Here is an 18,918-nt window from a genome sequence, read left to right on the forward strand (position 1 = left end):
ACTAGTCTGTGGATGATACGGGCTAGCTACCTTATGTGTAATACCATATTTCTTCATCAAAAGCCTAAAAGGTCCATTACAAAAGTGCGACCCACCATCACTAATTATAGCTCGCGGTGTACCAAAACGTGTAAGAATATTATTTTTCAAGAAATCAATCACAACCCTATGGTCATTGGTTTTACACGCAACCGCCTCAATCCACTTAGAGACATAGTCTACGGTGACAAGGATGTATAGGTTACCAAAAGAATTAGGAAACAGACCCATAAAGTCAATACCCCACACATCAAAGACCTCAACAACTAAAATAGGGTTCAAGGGCATCATGTTCCTACGGGAAATGGTTCCTGATTTATGGAAACGCTCACAAGTAACACAGTAACTATGGGAGTCTTTAAACAACGAAGGCCAATAGAATCCACACTGCAATATCTTAGCAGCAGTCTTCTTAGCACTAAAGTGACCCCCACAAGCATGATCATGACAAAAGGAAATAATACTGGACTGGTCACTCTCAGGTATACATCTCCTAATAATCTGGTCTGGACAATACTTAAATAAATAAGAATCATCCCAAAAGAAGTGCTGACCTCGGCTAAAAACCTAGAACGATCTTGTTTACCCCAATGTTGGGGCATTCGACCAGTAACAATATAATTTACTATATTCGCATACCAAGGTGCTTGGGTAACAAATAAAAGTTGTTCATTAGGAAAACTATCCCTTATAGGAAGGGAATCATCAGGGGAATCAACAACTAGCCTAGACAAGTGGTCTGCTACTACATTTTCGGCACCCTTTTTGTCTCTAATGTATGGAGAAAACTCTTGCAAAAAAAGTATCCACCTAACCAATCTAGGTTTCGTATCCTTCTTAGACAAAAGATATTTCAAAGCAGCATGATCAGTATATATGACGATCTTAGAACCTAAGAGATAGGGTCTAAACTTGTCTAAGGCAAACACAATGGCTAACAGTTCCTTCTCGGTAGTGGTATAATTCAACTGGGCATCATTCAGAGTTTTGCTAGCATAGTAAATCACATGAAGTAATTTGTTTTCTCGCTGACCTAGCACAACACCAATAGCATAATCTGAAGCATCACACATGATCTCAAAGGGTAAGTTCCAGTTGGGTGCCTGGACTATGGGGGCGGTAGTGAGTAAAGTCTTAAGTTTCTCAAAAGCCTCTAAACAAGCATCATCAAAGACAAACTTAACATCTTTTGCAAGCAAGTTGCAAAGAGGTCTAGAAATCAAGCTAAAATCCTTAATGAATCGACGATAAAAACATGCATGCCCTAAGAATGACCTAATATCTCTTACGATTTTTGGGACCTGTAAAGTCTTGATAAGGTCAACTTTGGCTTTATCTACCTCTATACCCTTAGAAGATACGATATGCCCTAAGACAATTCCTGATCGAACCATGAAATGACATTTCTCCCAATTAAGCACTAGATTCTTTTCCTTACACCTAGTCAACACTAATGAAAAATGATGCAAGAAAAACGAACCAAACACTGAAAAATCATCCATAAAGACCTCTAAAAACTTTTCTACCATATCGGAAAATATGTTCATCATGCAACGCTGAAAAGTCGCAGGGGTGTTACATAGCTCGAAAGGCATGCGTCTATACGCAAAGGTACCCAAGGGACAGGTAAAAGTAGTTTTTTCTTGGTCTTCTGGGGCAATAACGATCTGATTGTAGCCTGAGTAGCCATATAGAAAACAACAATGACTATGTCCAGCAAATCTCTCTAGCATTTGGTCGATGAAGGGAAGGGGAAAGTGGTCCTTCCTAGTGACCTTGTTCAATTTCCTATAGTCAATACAAACACGCCAACCCGTGGTCACTCGGGTCGGGATTAAATCATTGTTATCATTCTGGACTACAGTAATACCGGATTTATTGGGAACAACCTGAACGGGGCTGACCCACTTACTGTCTGAAATGGGGTAGATAATGCCTGCATCTAACAGCTTAAGAACCTCGGTTCGAACTACTTCTTTCATATTAGGGTTTAGTTTTCGTTGCATCTCCCTAGAAAGTTTGGTATCTTCCTCTAAATAGATCTGATGCATACAAATATTAGGACTTATACCCTTAATGTCTGCTATGGTCCATCCTAAAGCTTCCTTGTTGTTTTGAAGGACGGTCACTAGCCTACTTTCCTGATCACTATCCAAGTCAGAAGCAACAATCACAGGTAAAGTTTCATACGAGCCTAAAAACACATACTTCAGGGTATCTGGAAATGGTTTTAGGTCCAACTTAGGAGGCTCTTCTAACGAAGGAACGAGGGTAGACTTAGAAACTGGTAGTTGTTCGAACTTAGGTTTCCATCCGTTACTAATGTCTAACAAAGGGGTTGAATCTAACAAAGCATTCACCTCATTAATCACATTATCATCATCAAAATCAATCCCAAAGTGAGCTAGGCATTTCTATAACGGATCTTCTAATAAAGTGTTTGGTAATGACTCCTCGACTAATGTTCTTATCATGTTTACATCTTCTATGCTCGAGTCATCTAGTTCAGAGGGTAGCTTACTAATATGAAAGACGTTCATCTCAATAGTCGTATTACCAAAAGACAAATTCATAATACCAGTTTGACAATTAATGATTGCATTGGATGTTGCTAAAAATGGGCGACCTAAAATCACTGGTATTTGTTTCTCTGGGTCAGGGACAGGTTGGGTATCTAGGATAACAAAATCCACTGGATAAATAAACTTGTCGACCTCAATAAGAACATCCTCGATCACACCACGAGGAATTTTGACGGAACTATCAGCTAACTAAAGTGTCATCTGGGTAGGTTTCATATCACCAAGTCCTAGCTTAAGGTACACATGGTATGGAAGTAAATTCACACTGGCTCCTAAGTCAAGCAAATCTTTCTCAACACGGTATTTACCTATTGTGCAAGAAATGGTAGGGGACCCTGGGTCTTTATACTTAGGAGTAGTGGTATTCTGAATAAGGGAACTCACGTGACTAGCTAGGAAGGCTTTCTTTTGGACACTAAGCTTACGCTTTCGTGTACACAAGTCCTTAAGAAACTTAGCATAAGCGGGAATCTGCTTAATCGCATCCACCTGCTTAAAAAACTCCAATATATCATTAAAGTTCGACTCGCTCTTAGTTGGAACTAGCAGCTGGGGAAACGGGGCTCTGGTAACAAATCCGGGCTCAGCAGGACCCTCATTGGTCTTTTTAGAGACTCTATCAGTCTCCTCATTTTCTGGCTCAGAAGGGTGGACTACAGCATGTTCACTATCAGGCATGGCAACCTTATTGTCAACTTTCTTTCCACTCCTAAGGGTTGTAATAGAGTTCACAGATTGTACGATTTCTCTTCTTTAGGATTGGGTTGAGTTTGACTAGGAAACTTACCTTTTTCCCTCAAAGATTCATTTATCTGACTAACCTGGTTTTTTAACTCAGAAATAGCTTGGGAGTTAGCATAACCTATATTTTTACTTTCTTATATCCCTTGAGCAACCATTAGGTTGATCTTATCAGAGTTTTTAATAAACGAGGCTAGAGTGTCTTCTAAACTTGTGATCTTTTTATCCGAAGGGTTCTGAAACTGGGGTTGACCTGAAGAGTTCTTAGCATAACCAAAACCTGGGGGAGGCTGAGAATTACTAGACTGACCTTGATTCTGGCCCTTAGACCAAGAAAAATTAGGATGGTTTCTCCAACCAGGGTTGTAGGTTTCTGAGTATAGGTCAAACTTCTGACGGTTCTCAAACCTAGCGTTGTTATAGACAACATGGGCTTGTTCTTCACTAACATGACCTTCCCAAAACGAGTTATTGGGCTCTACTCCACAACTAGAGACTTGAGCGGCTCTAATCCTATCATCAGGTTCAACAAGAGACCTATAATTAGGCTGATTCAATTCCAAAGCTTTTAACCTTCTAGACAAAGCAGCAAACTTATCATCTGACTCGAAGCTTGTATCTACCACATTGGTGCTACTTCTACTGACCAAGAGTCTTTTAGGGGGTTCAACACAAGACTCCCACTGTTGGGATTTTTCAGCGATAGCTCCTAAGAAGGTAAAAACATCATCAGCATTTTTACTGGTGAACTCACCAGCGCACATAGACTCAACCATGGCTTTGGTCGAATAGTCTAAACCATTATAAATAATCTCAACAAGTTTCATTTTATCAAATCCATGGTGGGGACACTGGGATAGGAGATCATTGAATCTCTCTAAAAACCTATAAAGAGACTCTCCCTCTTGTTGCACACTAGCACTAATTTTCTGCCTAACAGCTGCAGTTTTATGCTTAGGGTGGAATTTCATATAGAAAGCAGCAACAAGTTCCTGCCATGTTTCAATGGACTCAGGTGGTAGGTTGTTCAGCCAGGTCTTGGCTTTATCTCTCAAGGAAAAGGGAAACATCTTAAGTTTCAAAACTTTATCAGTGAGGTCTTTTATTCTAACTGTCCCACAGATTTCCTCAAAGTCCCTAATATGAAAATAAGGGTTCTCATCATCTTTTCCTAAGAACATAGGGATCATCTGAAGAATACTAGGTTTTATCTCGAAATTAGTCGTACTGGCTGGCAATTTAATGCACGAAGCTCGGTTAGTCCTAGTTGGGAACATGTAATCTTTCAAAGTTGCCATCGTTGGCACAGCCCTCACGAAGAGACAGATTCTCAAAACTAAAGTTTCCAAAAACAGGGCTCTCAAAAGAAGAGTCTTCGATCTCCCCGCTTTCACAAGAAGAACTTCTAGGCTCGTCACTAATCAAACGGCCAAAAGTATTTCTTTTCCAATCCCTTTCGGGCATACACTAACAAAAGAAAAAGAAAAAAGTCCTAAAAGGAAGGGAAGTTCTATGCAAACACAAACAAGGCTGACTCCACCACAGCAAACCTACTGATTTCTAGCAAACAAAAAGCATGATGGCTCCACTTAGATTGTTTCTAGACCAGATTCTAATCCTTCGAAAGGGAATTCGTTACAATTTAAGAAAACCCCTCTGGAATCAATCAAAGTCAAAGTAAGTTGAATTGAGGGGAGGGAAGCTCAGTGGAGCTTTGATACCCAAGGCCTCACCGCTATCACAAGGCGGCGCAGTCACGCATTCAACTCACAGAAACCATCATGAACTTCGAAGTATGCTAAAAGAGTGACCAATATTTTTCGAACGACTTTCCTACTAAGCTCGTTACCCTATAGGTCTCGTTCTATTCCAAATTTTAAAGCTTAGGTTCGCGTTTGGTTTCGTTTTCCTAAGGCGGGAAAGAAGAGAACGGTGATGAAATCCAAACCCTTATCTTGTATGGCCAGTCCTTGCCCTTTACTAGGAATTTAAAACAACCGTTTTTAGTTCCTCAGCATATATGCAGACGAAGGAATACAGTAACTCGCTGACAGGGGATTCGCGAGTGTTTCGACAGACTTACCTCCCGTTCCAGACGGGGGATGAACCGTTGTCGTCGACTCGGGCCACAACCCCTATGTTGTGTACGAACCCGAGGGGCCGGGGTGATATCGTAATCACCGTCCTTCTCTGCAAACAGTTTAATATTTAATCTACCCTTCCGTAGGGTTTAAAAAAAAATTAATGTCCAAATGTCCAAAGTCCAAAAGAAAGGTCCAAAAAATAAAGTGCAAAAAGAAAAAGAAAAATACAAAATAAAAAGAATTCCTAATACAATCTAATAAAATAACACTCTCTTTTTTCTCTCTTTTTCTATAGAAAAAAAATTCTTCTTCTTTAGCTCCTTTCGCTTTGCCTTTTACTTCAAGTCTTTAAATATTCGCCAAAATCTTTGGCAAAAATTTCTTTCACTCCAAATTCCCAAAATCTGAAAGGAAAAGACAAAAACCCAAAAACGTAAAGAAGAACAAAAAAAACTAAAAAACTAACTAAATAAATAAATCTAAAAACTCTATCCTAAAGACAAGTCCGCGTCGGCGGCGCCAAAAATTTGATGTGTTTTCAAAGTTGTTGTAGATAGTGATAAAAGGGTTGTTTTAAGACTTGTGAAGGCAATGAATTTTAGACTTAATAAAAATTTAAAAACAAAGAAAACTTATTACAAAATTGACTTCAAGATATTAGAAAACAACCAAGACACTGATTTCACTATTACACATGAATAAATTATGGTAAACAATCCAAAACTCTAATTATATTTTAAGACTCTTATTTCTTAATTCACAAATAATCTGGAAAATTCTCGAAAATTAATTGTATCCCTAAGCATAGATTATCTAAACAAAGCATAACCTATCTAATTGAATCACAACTAATGAAGAAATTTTTTGCAAACAATTAAAAACTCTGCAAAAGCAGTGACTGAGTGAATTATAAATTATAAATTAGAGGAAATAAATGATTACAATTATTCATGCGTAAATAGCTTCCTCACTGCCTTGGTTGTGGGAGAATTAGCTCATCATCATGTTGGAAACACGCTCAAAAATCATTTTTATTGCTCAAGGGGTTTACAAATGAAGAAAATGGGAGAAATAATGCTTAAACCGGGTTTGTAACAATTATTTCTGTTACAAACCAAACTGTTACAAAGAACGATATAAGGTTTATGTAGCTGACACTGTTGCAGATAAGTCTGCCCTAGTGTCACTGTTACTATGCAAATAAGTCTCCGTGGGTCGTTGTTCTTCGTGTGTTCTTCACCAGCAGCAACAATGGAGTTCTCTGCAACTTTGATTTCTCACCTCTGTTGTCTTCTAAAGTCTCCCTAACTATCCATCTCCCTTTCTGCTCGACCCCAGTAGCCTATTTATACACCTTTGGACTAAGAATCTTCGCTCATTACTCCAGAAAATCTTCCCATATCTCGACAGTAAAGAAAAAATAATAAAGGAAATTTTCTTTCCTTTCTCGCCTCTTCACACGCCTGCTGATGTCGATATACTCTCAGGGTATTGTTTTCACGTTCCACCAGAAGTAAAACTCTATCAATCCACACGCCAACTACACAGAACTCGTGATGGAGCAACCAAAACCCGAGCAACCCTGTTTTCTTCACTGCCGATTATCCAACCAAATTCGGATGACTTTGAAGCCCATACCACGCCTGTATATCTCAGTCAAGTGTTCTCGTGAAGTTTTAGCCATTGAATCACACTATAACATCTTCAAATTTCGATCGAAAATTCTCAGAGAGCTGCCACATTTTTCCCGCCAATTTTTAAGTTTCAAACGAAGAAGATGGTGTCCCCCTAACCAGTTGTGGGGTGCGAATAGCAGCTGCCCTTTTGGGGTGCCCCTTAGTAATTGAGGTGTCCCTTAGCCAAATATGGGCTCCGTATAACAAGTGTCCTCCGGGGGTGTTCCGAATGATTTTTCGAGCCGATTTTTCCAACAATATTTATTTTCCAAAAATACCTAAAAATACACAAAACACCATAATAAGGACGAAAATGAGTACCTACAATACGAAACATTGAGGACAATTTAGACACATAAATGCGCCTATCAGTAGGTCTAAGTAAAGACCCTTAAACATAGAGTTTTTCTTTTTCTCATCCACAATCAATATGTTTAGACTAAAAGTCTGTGAAGCTGATTGTGTAGAAGATTTCTTGGACAAGCTCAAAAATCAATATTCAAGATCAATCTAGTCGTATATGAATTCTAACAAGTATGAAACTTCCAATCTATATTTCAATATATGAATTCAACAAGAAAAAGTATTTTTTTGATCTCAATTTATAAGGACCTATCTAGATTGATTAGGTACTACTTGTGTTATTCTTATTATAAAGATAAAATGATATAATGCAGAAAGGGAAAACATACAAGACACCAGAAGTTTTGTTAACGAGGAAAATTGCACCTGCAGAAAAGCCCCAGGACCTCATCCAAATTTGAGAACCACACTGTATTAAGCCGCTACAGACACTATCATAGTAATTGAGACTGAATTAACCCTCTCAGCAATTTAGTTGCATTCGTATTCCTTTAGTTTCTTGAACCTCAAAAAATTCTACGCACTTGATTTCCTTAGATGACGTCCTTTACAACCTAAGAGTTGCTTCAACCTCAGTGAAGACTTTTAATATCAATCTTCCTCTAACATATAAGCATATTTGGTTTTCCTTTTGATTTTTCAATCTAGGTTTGGAAATATGTTTGTAAAGCCAAAGTCTAGCAAACTTCACGAATCCGGAACACTTACACTCAGCTTGGATTATTAACCACCCCTCAATAACAATCTAAACAAATTAAAGAAGAGTTTAGATATCTATATTGAGAAATCACAAAGTCTGAGACGAACAGAGATGTCTATCTATCTCGTTCCTAATATGGGAGTACTAAAACTTCAAAGATCAATAATAACAAGGGGTTTCTAATAAAACGTCAATGTAGGGAATGCAATTAATAAAATGCCACATTTTTTTACATCATTAATTAAATGTCCACAGTTTGACCTTTTTCCCGCTTTTTTTTTTTTTTGAAAAAAATGCCTAAGAAACTTTTTGTTGCATAAGTTGAAGTGAATCAGTCATTGTGAATTTACCTTTAAGCCCTTAAATTATTGGACTCAGACTTAGATGAAATGAGTCATGAAAGCGAGTCAGTGACGATTTGATTCGAAGCTCGACACTAAGCTAAACCTTGTTCATCTTTCTGCACCTCTATCAAACAGGTTGCAGGCGTAACTTTTGTGGTGGAGAGGTTTTTTTTTTTAAATGTTTTTAGCTCCTTTATATGTTTCTTAATCCCAGCGATTTCGAGACCTAAACATACCAATGATACATGACATACACAAGTACTAAAAAATGACAAGTACATTCATTCATTTTATAATACTAACAACAGAGACAACACTTGTTGGCAGTTTTCAGGGCAGCTACATCAGTTTTGAATTGATTTTCGAGTGAGCAAAATAATCCCAAATCCAAGCCAAAATTGAATTACACAAGTATCCAGATTTTGTTTTCTATCCTTGTTTCTCAGACATCCTAAACCATTCGAACACAAGCAAGACGACCATCAACCATATAAATCAGCAACAACAACACAATCTTGGCTCAAGAACTGGTCGCTCGGGATTTTAAGCAAACACCTTGTGTGTGTGAATCTAGTAATGGAGAACCAAATATGTTGTTAATTTCGAATCTATTCTAAATCTCCTTACCTGCAAGCCCAATGTTCCCAGATAAATTTTGGTAAGAAAGAGTTTTAATAGTTTGATACCGAAAACCCATTGTTCTATCAATAATTGAAAGCCTAAACAGATTTGTCATTGTTCAGTGTTGCTAATTCAATTATGGACAATCATTATTCATAAATCATTGATCATTTTTCTCTTTAGATTCTGATTTGTGTACATAAACAAAACATTTGGATTAATATAAACCAAATAGCCATCACAAATCATACAAAATTGAAGAAATTTGTTAACAACAATTACTAATAAAGTAATAAGAAACCAAATTAAATCGAAAAAAATCATAAAAATGAACTAAAAACAAAAAATTGCAAACCTCATGATCACAATCAACAAGTTGTTATAACAAGTTTCCGAGTAACAATAAAATTAGCTCCCTCTAATGCTCCAGTTATAGTGAATGACTACCAAGACCCATATGTACCATAAAATCACCAAAACAAACAATTAAATCACATACTAAAATTTTTAACTCAAAAAAAAATTAAGGGCATTTCAACCATACCTGATGACGTTTAACACGTTCTAAGCTGGATTTAAACACACAAAAACTATAAGAATGTTCACCTTCGCTAGTATATTTTTCCCAAATTTCTTGAGGAAGTTTCTGAAGTGATATTTCGATTTTTGAATTAGGTGATCGTGATAGTTTTTAGAAATAACTTGGCGAATCAAAATTTCTTCTACTTCACCAACAAATGATGATGATGAACTTGCAGAGATATGAAAGATTAGAGACGAGAAGATAGTGAGAACAAGAAGAAGGCATCAAAGGGAATAATAATTTATTTGATTAGTTCCGAGAGATTCTAACGACAAGGGTAAGTAGGTAAATTCACCTTAGAAATCGATCAAAGTCAATGTAAAATGACTAATCATGTGGGTCATGACGTATTTCCTAACGACATGGGCATTTAATTAAAGTTTAAAAAATGTGGTTAGTTTGTTAATTATATTCCCTACACGGGCATTTTTTCTAAAAAAAATCCCTAAGAACAAGATCCAGATACACAAACTATCAGATAAAACGTAGTTTGACCGGACTTCACGAACTCCTAAGTGAAGTCTTCAAAGTCGTAACCTAGAATACAGTTCACGAAGAACCTAAGTTATATAGGACGACTCTAGGATACAAGAGTGACGAAAATTAAGAAATCTTGTTGCATGAGGCTCTCTATTTATGAGTTTCAAGTTTCTGGGTAATTTGGAATTAAAGCTAAGATAGACTGAGATCCAAGCAAAAACTTTCTTAGTTTAGCCCTTGAATTCTTCAAACTCAACCAAATTACAAATATCAGCACATACTCACCTGCACTTTAAACCTAAGGCTAGCCCTCTGAATTAAAGTATAAGTCGGAAAAGAATTAAAAATCAAAATCATCACCACAAATAACATAAAATTCATAGTAATAAACACGGGTCATGGGTTCACCCATTATGTGTTGATGTTAATGTAACACCTTCTCATTCTTTCCCCATCATGATTCAATAGAACCAGAATTTGATGTCAAGAAATCCTCTCACTAAACTTCAATTTACATCTTCAGAGAACTAATTCATCAACATCTAATCCTTAAAAAACGAAACACAAAAAATTAGAATTAAGTTTACTTACGATAAAACAAACAAATCCAACAACAACAAAATAATCAAATCAAAACAAATCTTTCTATTAAACCTTAATCAAATCTACAATTCAAGTACAAAATCTAAACCCCCAGAAAAACCCATAACATGGAAAGGAAACACCTTTGGTCGTTTAGGAAACGGTGAAGAAAAGGGAAAACCTTATGCAGGGCAAAGGCTGATACATGAATGAAATTAATAAACTTAAAATAAATGAAATCGTAACAAAATAACAACATTTTTAAGAAACCATACCAGCGACGAGATCAGGAAACACAAACTAATTAACATTATAAGAAAAAACGTTATCGCTTATGAAAAAGAAAATCAAGATTTTGGAATGAAGAATTTTCTTTAGCTCCCTTATATATGTGCAATTGGTTGGCTGAGATGTGAAAATTGTTTTAGCCGTCGGGTCGTCTTTAAAAACCATGTAAACACAGTGTAAGAATGCGACATCAATTCTCAACAGTCCAAAACTATGTCTCGGCGATCTGACAGTCGAATAACACATGCAATGTGAATCGTCCATCAACCACCTACCTAATCTGCACCACATGTTATCCCATCAACGCACCACAAAACTTAATCCAACGTGTACAATTGGTTTCTCTCTAAGCCAAACGCTCACCAGTCAATGAGAAAGAAATTAAACTCTACCGGTACTAGTTATATTTGGGAGCGAGGGATGATATTGAGTGTTTAGGTAGGTGATGAAAAAGTGATAATATCTCTCTTGTAAAAAAGGAGGGAGTAATAATATCACTGCTCATCCGATTTTACTCTAAAATCTGATTAGTAGAAAACTTTTCTCATTCATTAGTCACTTGGACTTGGTCTAAATTTTTAGGATAAGAATTGGACTTGGGCTTAACTTTGACATTTTGGATCTTAGATGTGATATCTTCGGTGTTACTAGTGTTTGATGTAGAAATCGGGTGGTCTTTTGTACCGAAATTTCCAATTGTAATTTACTAAAGATTTGTCGGTCTGTTGATCACTAGTACGGTGTCATTCGTCCTGTTGTGTTGAATTTGGGGTACGTGAGGTTAAATCAACTAGGAATTACCAATAGGTACCATTATACTGTTCTTAGTTAGTGGCAGGTCCACCCATTAAAGCCCACTAATCAGAGGTTCATAATTAAGAGAAAACATGAAAATGGACCAAATTTTTTAAGCCCAGGTCCTGTACACGTGCGGGACAAATTGTACGAAATTTCTAAATACCTAAACTACCCTTCCAATCCTACATATATTAAAGCAGTCTATTTCAAAGTTTCTAAAAAAAATTTCAGCCGATTATTCTTGGGAAAATTCTGCTCTCTTTCTTCTTCTGGATTTGGAACTAGGGTTTCTGAAGATTTCTTCTGCGATTTTTAACAGGTATGTTTCTTAATCTTTTCGTTTTCTTCTTTCTGCTACAGTTTAATGGAGATAGGTTGTGTTCTGTTTTTTTTTATGATTCTTGTTCGTTTTTATTCAGTTATTTTGTTAGATTGTTAAGTTTTTAGTTTATTTTGGCTTTCGATTTGATTATCTTTCTGTTTTCTTTTCAAAATCAGTTTTGTTTTCACTTTCAGATCGTATTATCCAGCAGTACATATATGACATACTCATTGTTTGTGCTACATTTTTTGAATCATTATAAGATTTGATTTTGGATCATGGAGATTGGTTGTGTTCTGTGTTTGTTTTTTATGAATCTTGTTCGTATTTATAAGTATTTGGTTAGATTGTTAAGTTTTTAGCTTATTTAGCTTTCGATTTGATTATCTTTCTGTTTTCTTTTCAAAATCAGGTTGTTTTCACTTTCAGATCGTATTATCCAGCAGTACATATATGACATACTCATTGTTTCTGCTACAGTTTTTGAATCATGTTTAAGATTTGAATTTTGGATCATGGAGCTTGGTTGTGTTCTGTTTGTTTTTATGAATCTTGTTCGTATTTATTCAGTTATTTGGTTAGATTGTTAAGTTGTTAGCTTATTTTAGCTTTCGATTTGATTATATTTCTGTTATTTTTTCAAAATCAGTTTTTATTCTCACTTTCAGATCGTATTATCCAGCAGTACATATATGACATACTCATTGTTTCTGCTACAGTTTTTGAATCATGTTTAAGATTTGAATTTTGGATCATGGAGATTGGTTGTGTTCTGTTTGTTTTTTATGAATCTTGTTCGTATTTATTCAGTTATTTGGTTAGATTGTTAAGTTTTAGCTTATTTTAGCTTTCGATTGATTTCTTTCGTTTTCTTTTCAAAATCAGGTTTGTTTTCACTTTCAGATCGTATTATCCAGCAGTACATATATGACATACTCATTGTTTCTGCTACAGTTTTTGAATCATGTTTAAGATTGAATTTTGGATCATGGAGATTGGTTGTGTTCTGTTTGTTTTTTATGAATCTTGTTCGTATTTATTCAGTTATTTGGTTAGATTGTTAAGTTTTTAGCTTATTTTAGCTTTCGATTTGATTATCTTTCTGTTTTCTTTTCAAAATCAGGTTTGTTCTCACTTCAGATCGTATTATCCAGCAGTACATATATGACATACTCATTGTTTCTGCTCTTAGATTCTGTTTCTTGCATAGATTTCTCACTTTTTTTAGTTTGACCCTTCAGTACGTATGTGAAAATATGTATTTTAATACTGTTACATCTTGTCACATTTGCAGGTTCAAAACATGTCTGATGCAGAGTGTTCCAATCCAAATACCTACTGATATGCATACATTTACTATAAGCATCATCATTTTGCTCACCTCGTTACTTTTAAGTAAATTTCTTATGTGAAAACTGAGACGATCCTTGAACTGAGAATTCATCTTAGGTTTGTGAAACTGGAGAACCTTGAACCCTTCTGAGATTATCATCACTTATGTTGAGAATGGTTGTCAAAGTGCCTGTGATTGCTGACTTTCAACTTCATGGTCTCGCTGCCTTGCATTTTTCAAAGAAATCGGCGTTCTTTGAGCTGCATGTGGATTTTCTTTCTGCTGGTGGATGTAGTTCCTCTACATTCAGCGACGTCGACAACAATTCAGAACTGATTAGGGCAGATAGAGATAGTTATGAAACTGATGGAAAAGAAATTGTTAAACCTCTTCTGTCCGATGGGTGGGAGAATGTTTTTGATGATCCTAACAAGCTTTTTCGTGTGGTGTTGATGCTGTTCGGTTGGCCTGTCAAAAGTATTGTTTGAAGACTGGGTATCGCGTAACAAAGGTGAAGAATGATCGTGAAAGGTTCACAATGAAATGCAGTAAAGTCCCATGCACTTGGATGATCCATGCAGTTGCTATTGATTCTACTTGCGATGTTTTTAGGATAAAAAAGTATGTTGGGAGGCACACTTGTGGAGCTGGTGTGAAGTTGAGAAGTCCTAAAGTATCGAAGAAGCTGGTACACAACCTTATTCATGATCGTGTGATGCACAACCCACTTATCAAGCCTCGCGAAATTGAAGATTATATAAAAGTTGGTGCTGGTGTTAATATCAAATATCACCATGCATATCATGGTTTGGAACGGTCACACCATGAAATTTTTGGGAATGATGTAAAGTCTTACTCTGATCTGGTTTGGTGGGTGAATTCATTGAAAGAAACAAATCCTGGCTCTTATGAGGATTTTCAGTTTAACGATGCAACTCAGACATTTGAAAGGTTATTCATCGCAATAGGCGCTTGTATTGAAGGTTATAGACTTTGTCGACCAATGATTTTTGTTGATGCAACTTTTCTGACCGGGAGATTTAGAGGTACCCTTATGGCTGCTACTTGTCTGAATGGGAATCAAGGCAAGTGCTCTTTGTTACGTTTTAATTGTTATTGTTTACAAGTTATTCACTGCTTTTAATCGTTGGAACTTTTTGAGTATACCATTTATGTACTGAAAAGTTATTGTGTCTAACACACATTAATTCATATATGTAAGCATAAGACCTTTTTTTGAGTACAATATGTCTATTATGTACTGGAAATTCTTAGTCTATTTTCCAGTACATAATATATGTTACGTCTATGAATATAGCAACATATTTAGTGACAGTATATAATATATGTACTGTTTGTTTTTTCCAGGTTTTTATCCGCTAGCCTTTGGATTGGTCCCAGGAGAGGATGTTGACAATTGGGATTGGTTTATGTGCAATCTTAGCAACATTGTTGATGACCGTCCTATCACCTTTATGTCTGATCGTCATGAAGGATTGTTGAGGGCTATTCCTAAACACTTTCCTACTTCCCATCATGGCTATTGTTACTACCACTTGCAAGGAAACTTACCAATCAGGAAATCGGACGAGAAGTACAAAGAAGTTATGGCTTGTTTCAAAAAAGCAACTTATGCTCTCACACCAGCAAGATATGAAGAAGCACTAATGGAAATGGAGTTAATGGGAAGGCCTGGGGTTGCTGAGTATTGCCGCAATATGCCTAGGGAACATTGGTCCAGCGCGTTCTTCACTGGCTGTAGATTTGGTCAGACTACATCAAGCGTTGCTGAGTCCTTCAATAATTGGATTCGGAAAGACAAGAGGTTGCCTGCCTGCGCCCTCGTTGACATGATCAGGTTTGTGTGTGTGTTTTTTTTGTTGGTGTTTTCTTTGTTTTTGGTTCATTTTTTTTTTGTTCAAAATTTATTACAGGTGTTCTTTTTGTTCCATTCATAGGTTACGCGTTATGGAGTTGATGAATGAACGTCGCGAAATGAGTCTTTTGATGGACCCAGAGAAGCTCACTCCTACCTACGAGGCGTTACTTAAAGAACATATTCAAATTGGTCGAGTTTGGAATGTTACTCAGTCATCTGCGTATGAGTATGAGATTCATTCGCCTAGGTTAGCTTTATCCCATAAAACAACTTTTACTGTACTATAGCATACATGTAGGAGTGAATCATATGTTTTGTTTTTTTGTATTTGTTTGCAGTGCTGCATATATGTACTGCTTTTAAGTTATTTGTGCTGAAAAGCTTTTTACGCATCTGCAGGTCTCACACTGTTGATCTGCTGAACAAGACTTGCACCTGCCAAAGATGGCGTGTTTATGGTTTTCCATGCTCTCATGCTACAGCAGCTATATCTGCCAAGGGTGATCGATACGTAGATTATATCGAAGACTACTTCAAAGTTACAAATTTTCAGCAGCTGTATTCAATTGCTATCAGACCAATCCCCAACTACAACAGGCCAGAGCAGTATCTGCCAGAGGATACTATTTTTCCACCCCATCCACGAGTTCCACCAGGTAGGCCAAAGGGAAATCGTATCAAGAATGCATGGGAGAAAGCTAGGAAGTCCGTCCGTTGTTCCAACTGTAAGAAGAAAACTCACCACAACAAGGCAACGTGCACTGTCATTCCTTCATACCCATGAGTTTTAGATTTTCAGTTCTCCCTTATTAGTTCTATTGGTCACAATGCAGATTCTGTTTTGCGCATCATTTTAAATACTTTTGTTCGCTTTTTTTAGAGTGCTGAAATTATGTACTGTTTGATATCTTTCTGGGACAAGGTACTTTGTGCTCATTTAAGACTCTTTTAATGGTACTTTGTACTGCATTATCCACTTTCAATATTATTGGTTTTCAGGTTGATTTCCAAGTTTGTTCAAGACTTTCTGAGCACAACTATTATGTACTTTCTGTTCAATTAAGACACACCAAACAAAGAGACCAGCTCTGAGATTCATGTTCTCTCCCATCATGATTAACAAATTTAGAGAGTCATATTCTTCAATTGACTCTAATAGCTGGTCTATGTTACATAATACACACCAAAACACTTCATACTATGGACTTTTACCATCCAACATGTCAACATTTTTATAAAGCCAAACAACTGTACATAGATTAAACACAAACACCATAGTTTCGAGAACAATTGTTATCAAAATAAATAAGAATAATTACTAAACTTTGATATTGTCTAAAACAAACTAGCAAACTCTGAATATGTTCTCTATGATAACTTCTACTATGCATTCCTAATTCATATAAGCACTGTCTTAAAAACCTTTTGGAGCATGAATATTCCAGCTCTCCTCAGGAGGAGATGTTGCTGAGAGTATTTTGCATGCTAAAGAGATCCTCTTCTTATGTATTTTGTCCTTTAGTTCTTCTGGGTCTCCCAAGCTCATTCGCACTCCATCAATTACTTCCTCCTTTGCAACTTTCTTCATGATGTGCATGATATATATTGCACAATCTGGATAGTCTCCCTGTTGAGGTGTTGGGTAACTAATCATCTTTACTCTGCTTACAAGTGGAAGGCGCAGGCTCGACAAGCGTTCATTAATTGCTAACAAGCAGTATTCTGCCATAAGATTAGCATTATCGAGACACTCATTTTTGGATACAGCTTCCCAAGTGTTGTAGTGGAAGAATTCGCCTTTCTCGCATTCATACACAAGAAGCGTCCAATGCACGTTTTGGTGTGACATTGGAATAATAATCTTCCTGGTTCCTTCCTCCATATTCCTGATGGGTAAGAATACAGCAGTGTTTGCTGCTACTTGATGTACTGGGTCACTTAAATAAAACTGAAAAAGAATTAAATTTATCAGTGTAGTAAATATGTACTGAAAATTATAGTGTAAAACACATATATGAAAGCATAATATTTGTTACAACATCAAAAAAAATTGTTTCGTTTTAGTTTCGCAGATATGCTATGCCCTTTACAAAGACATGATGCATGTTGTTTATAAGATAAATTGGAAAACATACCCAGCCTGTTGGATCAATGTGGAGTACTGGAATGTACTTTCTCTGTCCATTCACTGGTTGCTCATTATGATATGCTTTTTTCAGTTGGTATTGCCAGTAATTTATAAGATCTCCCTCTAAAGCCCTGTTATGTAGCAGATCTTCAAAGGTCTCTGCAGATAATATGTGATGACCAATCACAGCAGGAGCTTTCCAAGCACTGTTGCTGCAAATTCAAATAATCCAAATCAATTATAAGTTTGATTCTAAACGAAGTACATAAAGTTTTGTTAAAATGAAAGGGACATATCCAAGAGAGACTCACATTGAGGTAGCTTTGTCAAAAAAGGAGAGAGAAGCGCTCTTTGTTGTGAACTCAAATCCTTATAGAACGGAGATTTCCTTAGGCTCAACAACTTGCGTGCATTCTTCACTTTTTTAGTAAGTTCTTGCAGATTTGGATCACCTTTAGCTTTTCTCTTTCTCACATTCTCGCTATCCTTTTTCTGAACTTTCTCTGTTGGGCAATCTTTTCCAACTGGGTTTTCAGTTCTGGACTTTGTTTTTCGCCTTTTATGTCCCGACAGTCCTTTGCCACTAGCAAACTCAGGATCAACTCTTTTCTGCGGGTGGCTCCGAGTTACTGGCTTCTGAGGGGTGTATGTGATTTTTGGAGTAAGTTTCTTCTCCTTGGCTGAGATAGTCGGCTTTTTCTTCTCCTTGTCCATGACTGACGTGGTCGACTTCGCTATTGGTTTGACTTCATTACTCTTTGTAGCCAGCCTATCTTCGAGTCTCTTGGCAAGTGTTACGTCATCTTCCTCTGATGTTTGACTAACTCCAGGTTCGTTATCCTTCAATATACCATAAACGTAAAAAAAAATGAGAGACTAAAAAAGCAAAAAAAAAATGAACAGAATAGAACATATGTATTCTTGGATTCTTTTCAGTACAGAAGTTATGTACTTTTAGTTTCACTGAGTACATAACATATGTACTGTTGGTTTTTCCCATGTTATTGAACATATGTAACATAAGTGGTCCATTAAGTATTGATAAATTTGTTACTTTTCACTTTTTTGGTAATTATAATTACCTTCTGTAGCTCAGAAAGAAGTTGGAGAGTCTCAGCATATGCTTTAGCTTTTTCGGCGCTCATATTCTTCTTCAGTCGAGCTTCCTCTGCCTTTTCAGCATCTAAAACTGGATACTTCTGTTTGAGAATCGGCAGCATTAGTACATATGCTAAAAGCATCATTAAAAACAAAACATAAATTCATTAAACAGAAGTAGATTTAGGTACTTACAAGACTCTCTAATTTTTAGTAGGCTGTTGCTTTCTGTCATTCTTCATTTTCTTCTTCCTTTCTACTTCATTGAATGGAATGG

The 18,918-nt window shown here is 36.5% G+C and overlaps 2 protein-coding genes and 1 long non-coding RNA gene across 3 annotated transcripts; 1 reads left to right on the forward strand and 2 right to left on the reverse strand.

Annotated features, from left to right (window-relative positions):
* Positions 1–8,438: 8,438 nt before the first annotated feature.
* Positions 8,439–9,930, reverse strand: LOC113286241. Its single transcript, XR_003329186.1, has 2 exons — positions 9,506–9,930; positions 8,439–9,156 (listed from the first exon to the last, which is right to left on the reverse strand). It is a non-coding gene; the product is annotated as an uncharacterized LOC113286241 (long non-coding RNA).
* Positions 9,931–13,709: 3,779 nt separating this feature from the next.
* LOC113291564 (protein FAR1-RELATED SEQUENCE 6-like) lies at positions 13,710–16,199 on the forward strand. Its single transcript, XM_026541085.1, has 6 exons — positions 13,710–14,013; positions 14,118–14,224; positions 14,459–14,621; positions 14,905–15,394; positions 15,495–15,662; positions 15,815–16,199. Exons 1-6 carry the CDS (start codon positions 13,710–13,712, stop codon positions 16,197–16,199), a joined length of 1,617 nt encoding a protein of 538 aa, XP_026396870.1.
* A 611-nt stretch (positions 16,200–16,810) lies between these two features.
* On the reverse strand, positions 16,811–18,842 carry LOC113291565. The gene is made up of 5 exons (XM_026541086.1): positions 18,837–18,842; positions 18,626–18,742; positions 17,851–18,383; positions 17,551–17,755; positions 16,811–17,363 (listed from the first exon to the last, which is right to left on the reverse strand). The coding sequence occupies exons 2-5, from the start codon at positions 18,686–18,688 to the stop codon at positions 16,830–16,832; spliced, it is 1,335 nt and encodes a 444-aa protein (XP_026396871.1). The 5' UTR covers positions 18,689–18,742; positions 18,837–18,842; the 3' UTR covers positions 16,811–16,829.
* Positions 18,843–18,918: the final 76 nt, after the last annotated feature.

Source organism: Papaver somniferum, chromosome 6 (assembly GCF_003573695.1).
Source record: "Papaver somniferum cultivar HN1 chromosome 6, ASM357369v1, whole genome shotgun sequence".
NCBI lineage: Eukaryota > Viridiplantae > Streptophyta > Magnoliopsida > Ranunculales > Papaveraceae > Papaver > Papaver somniferum.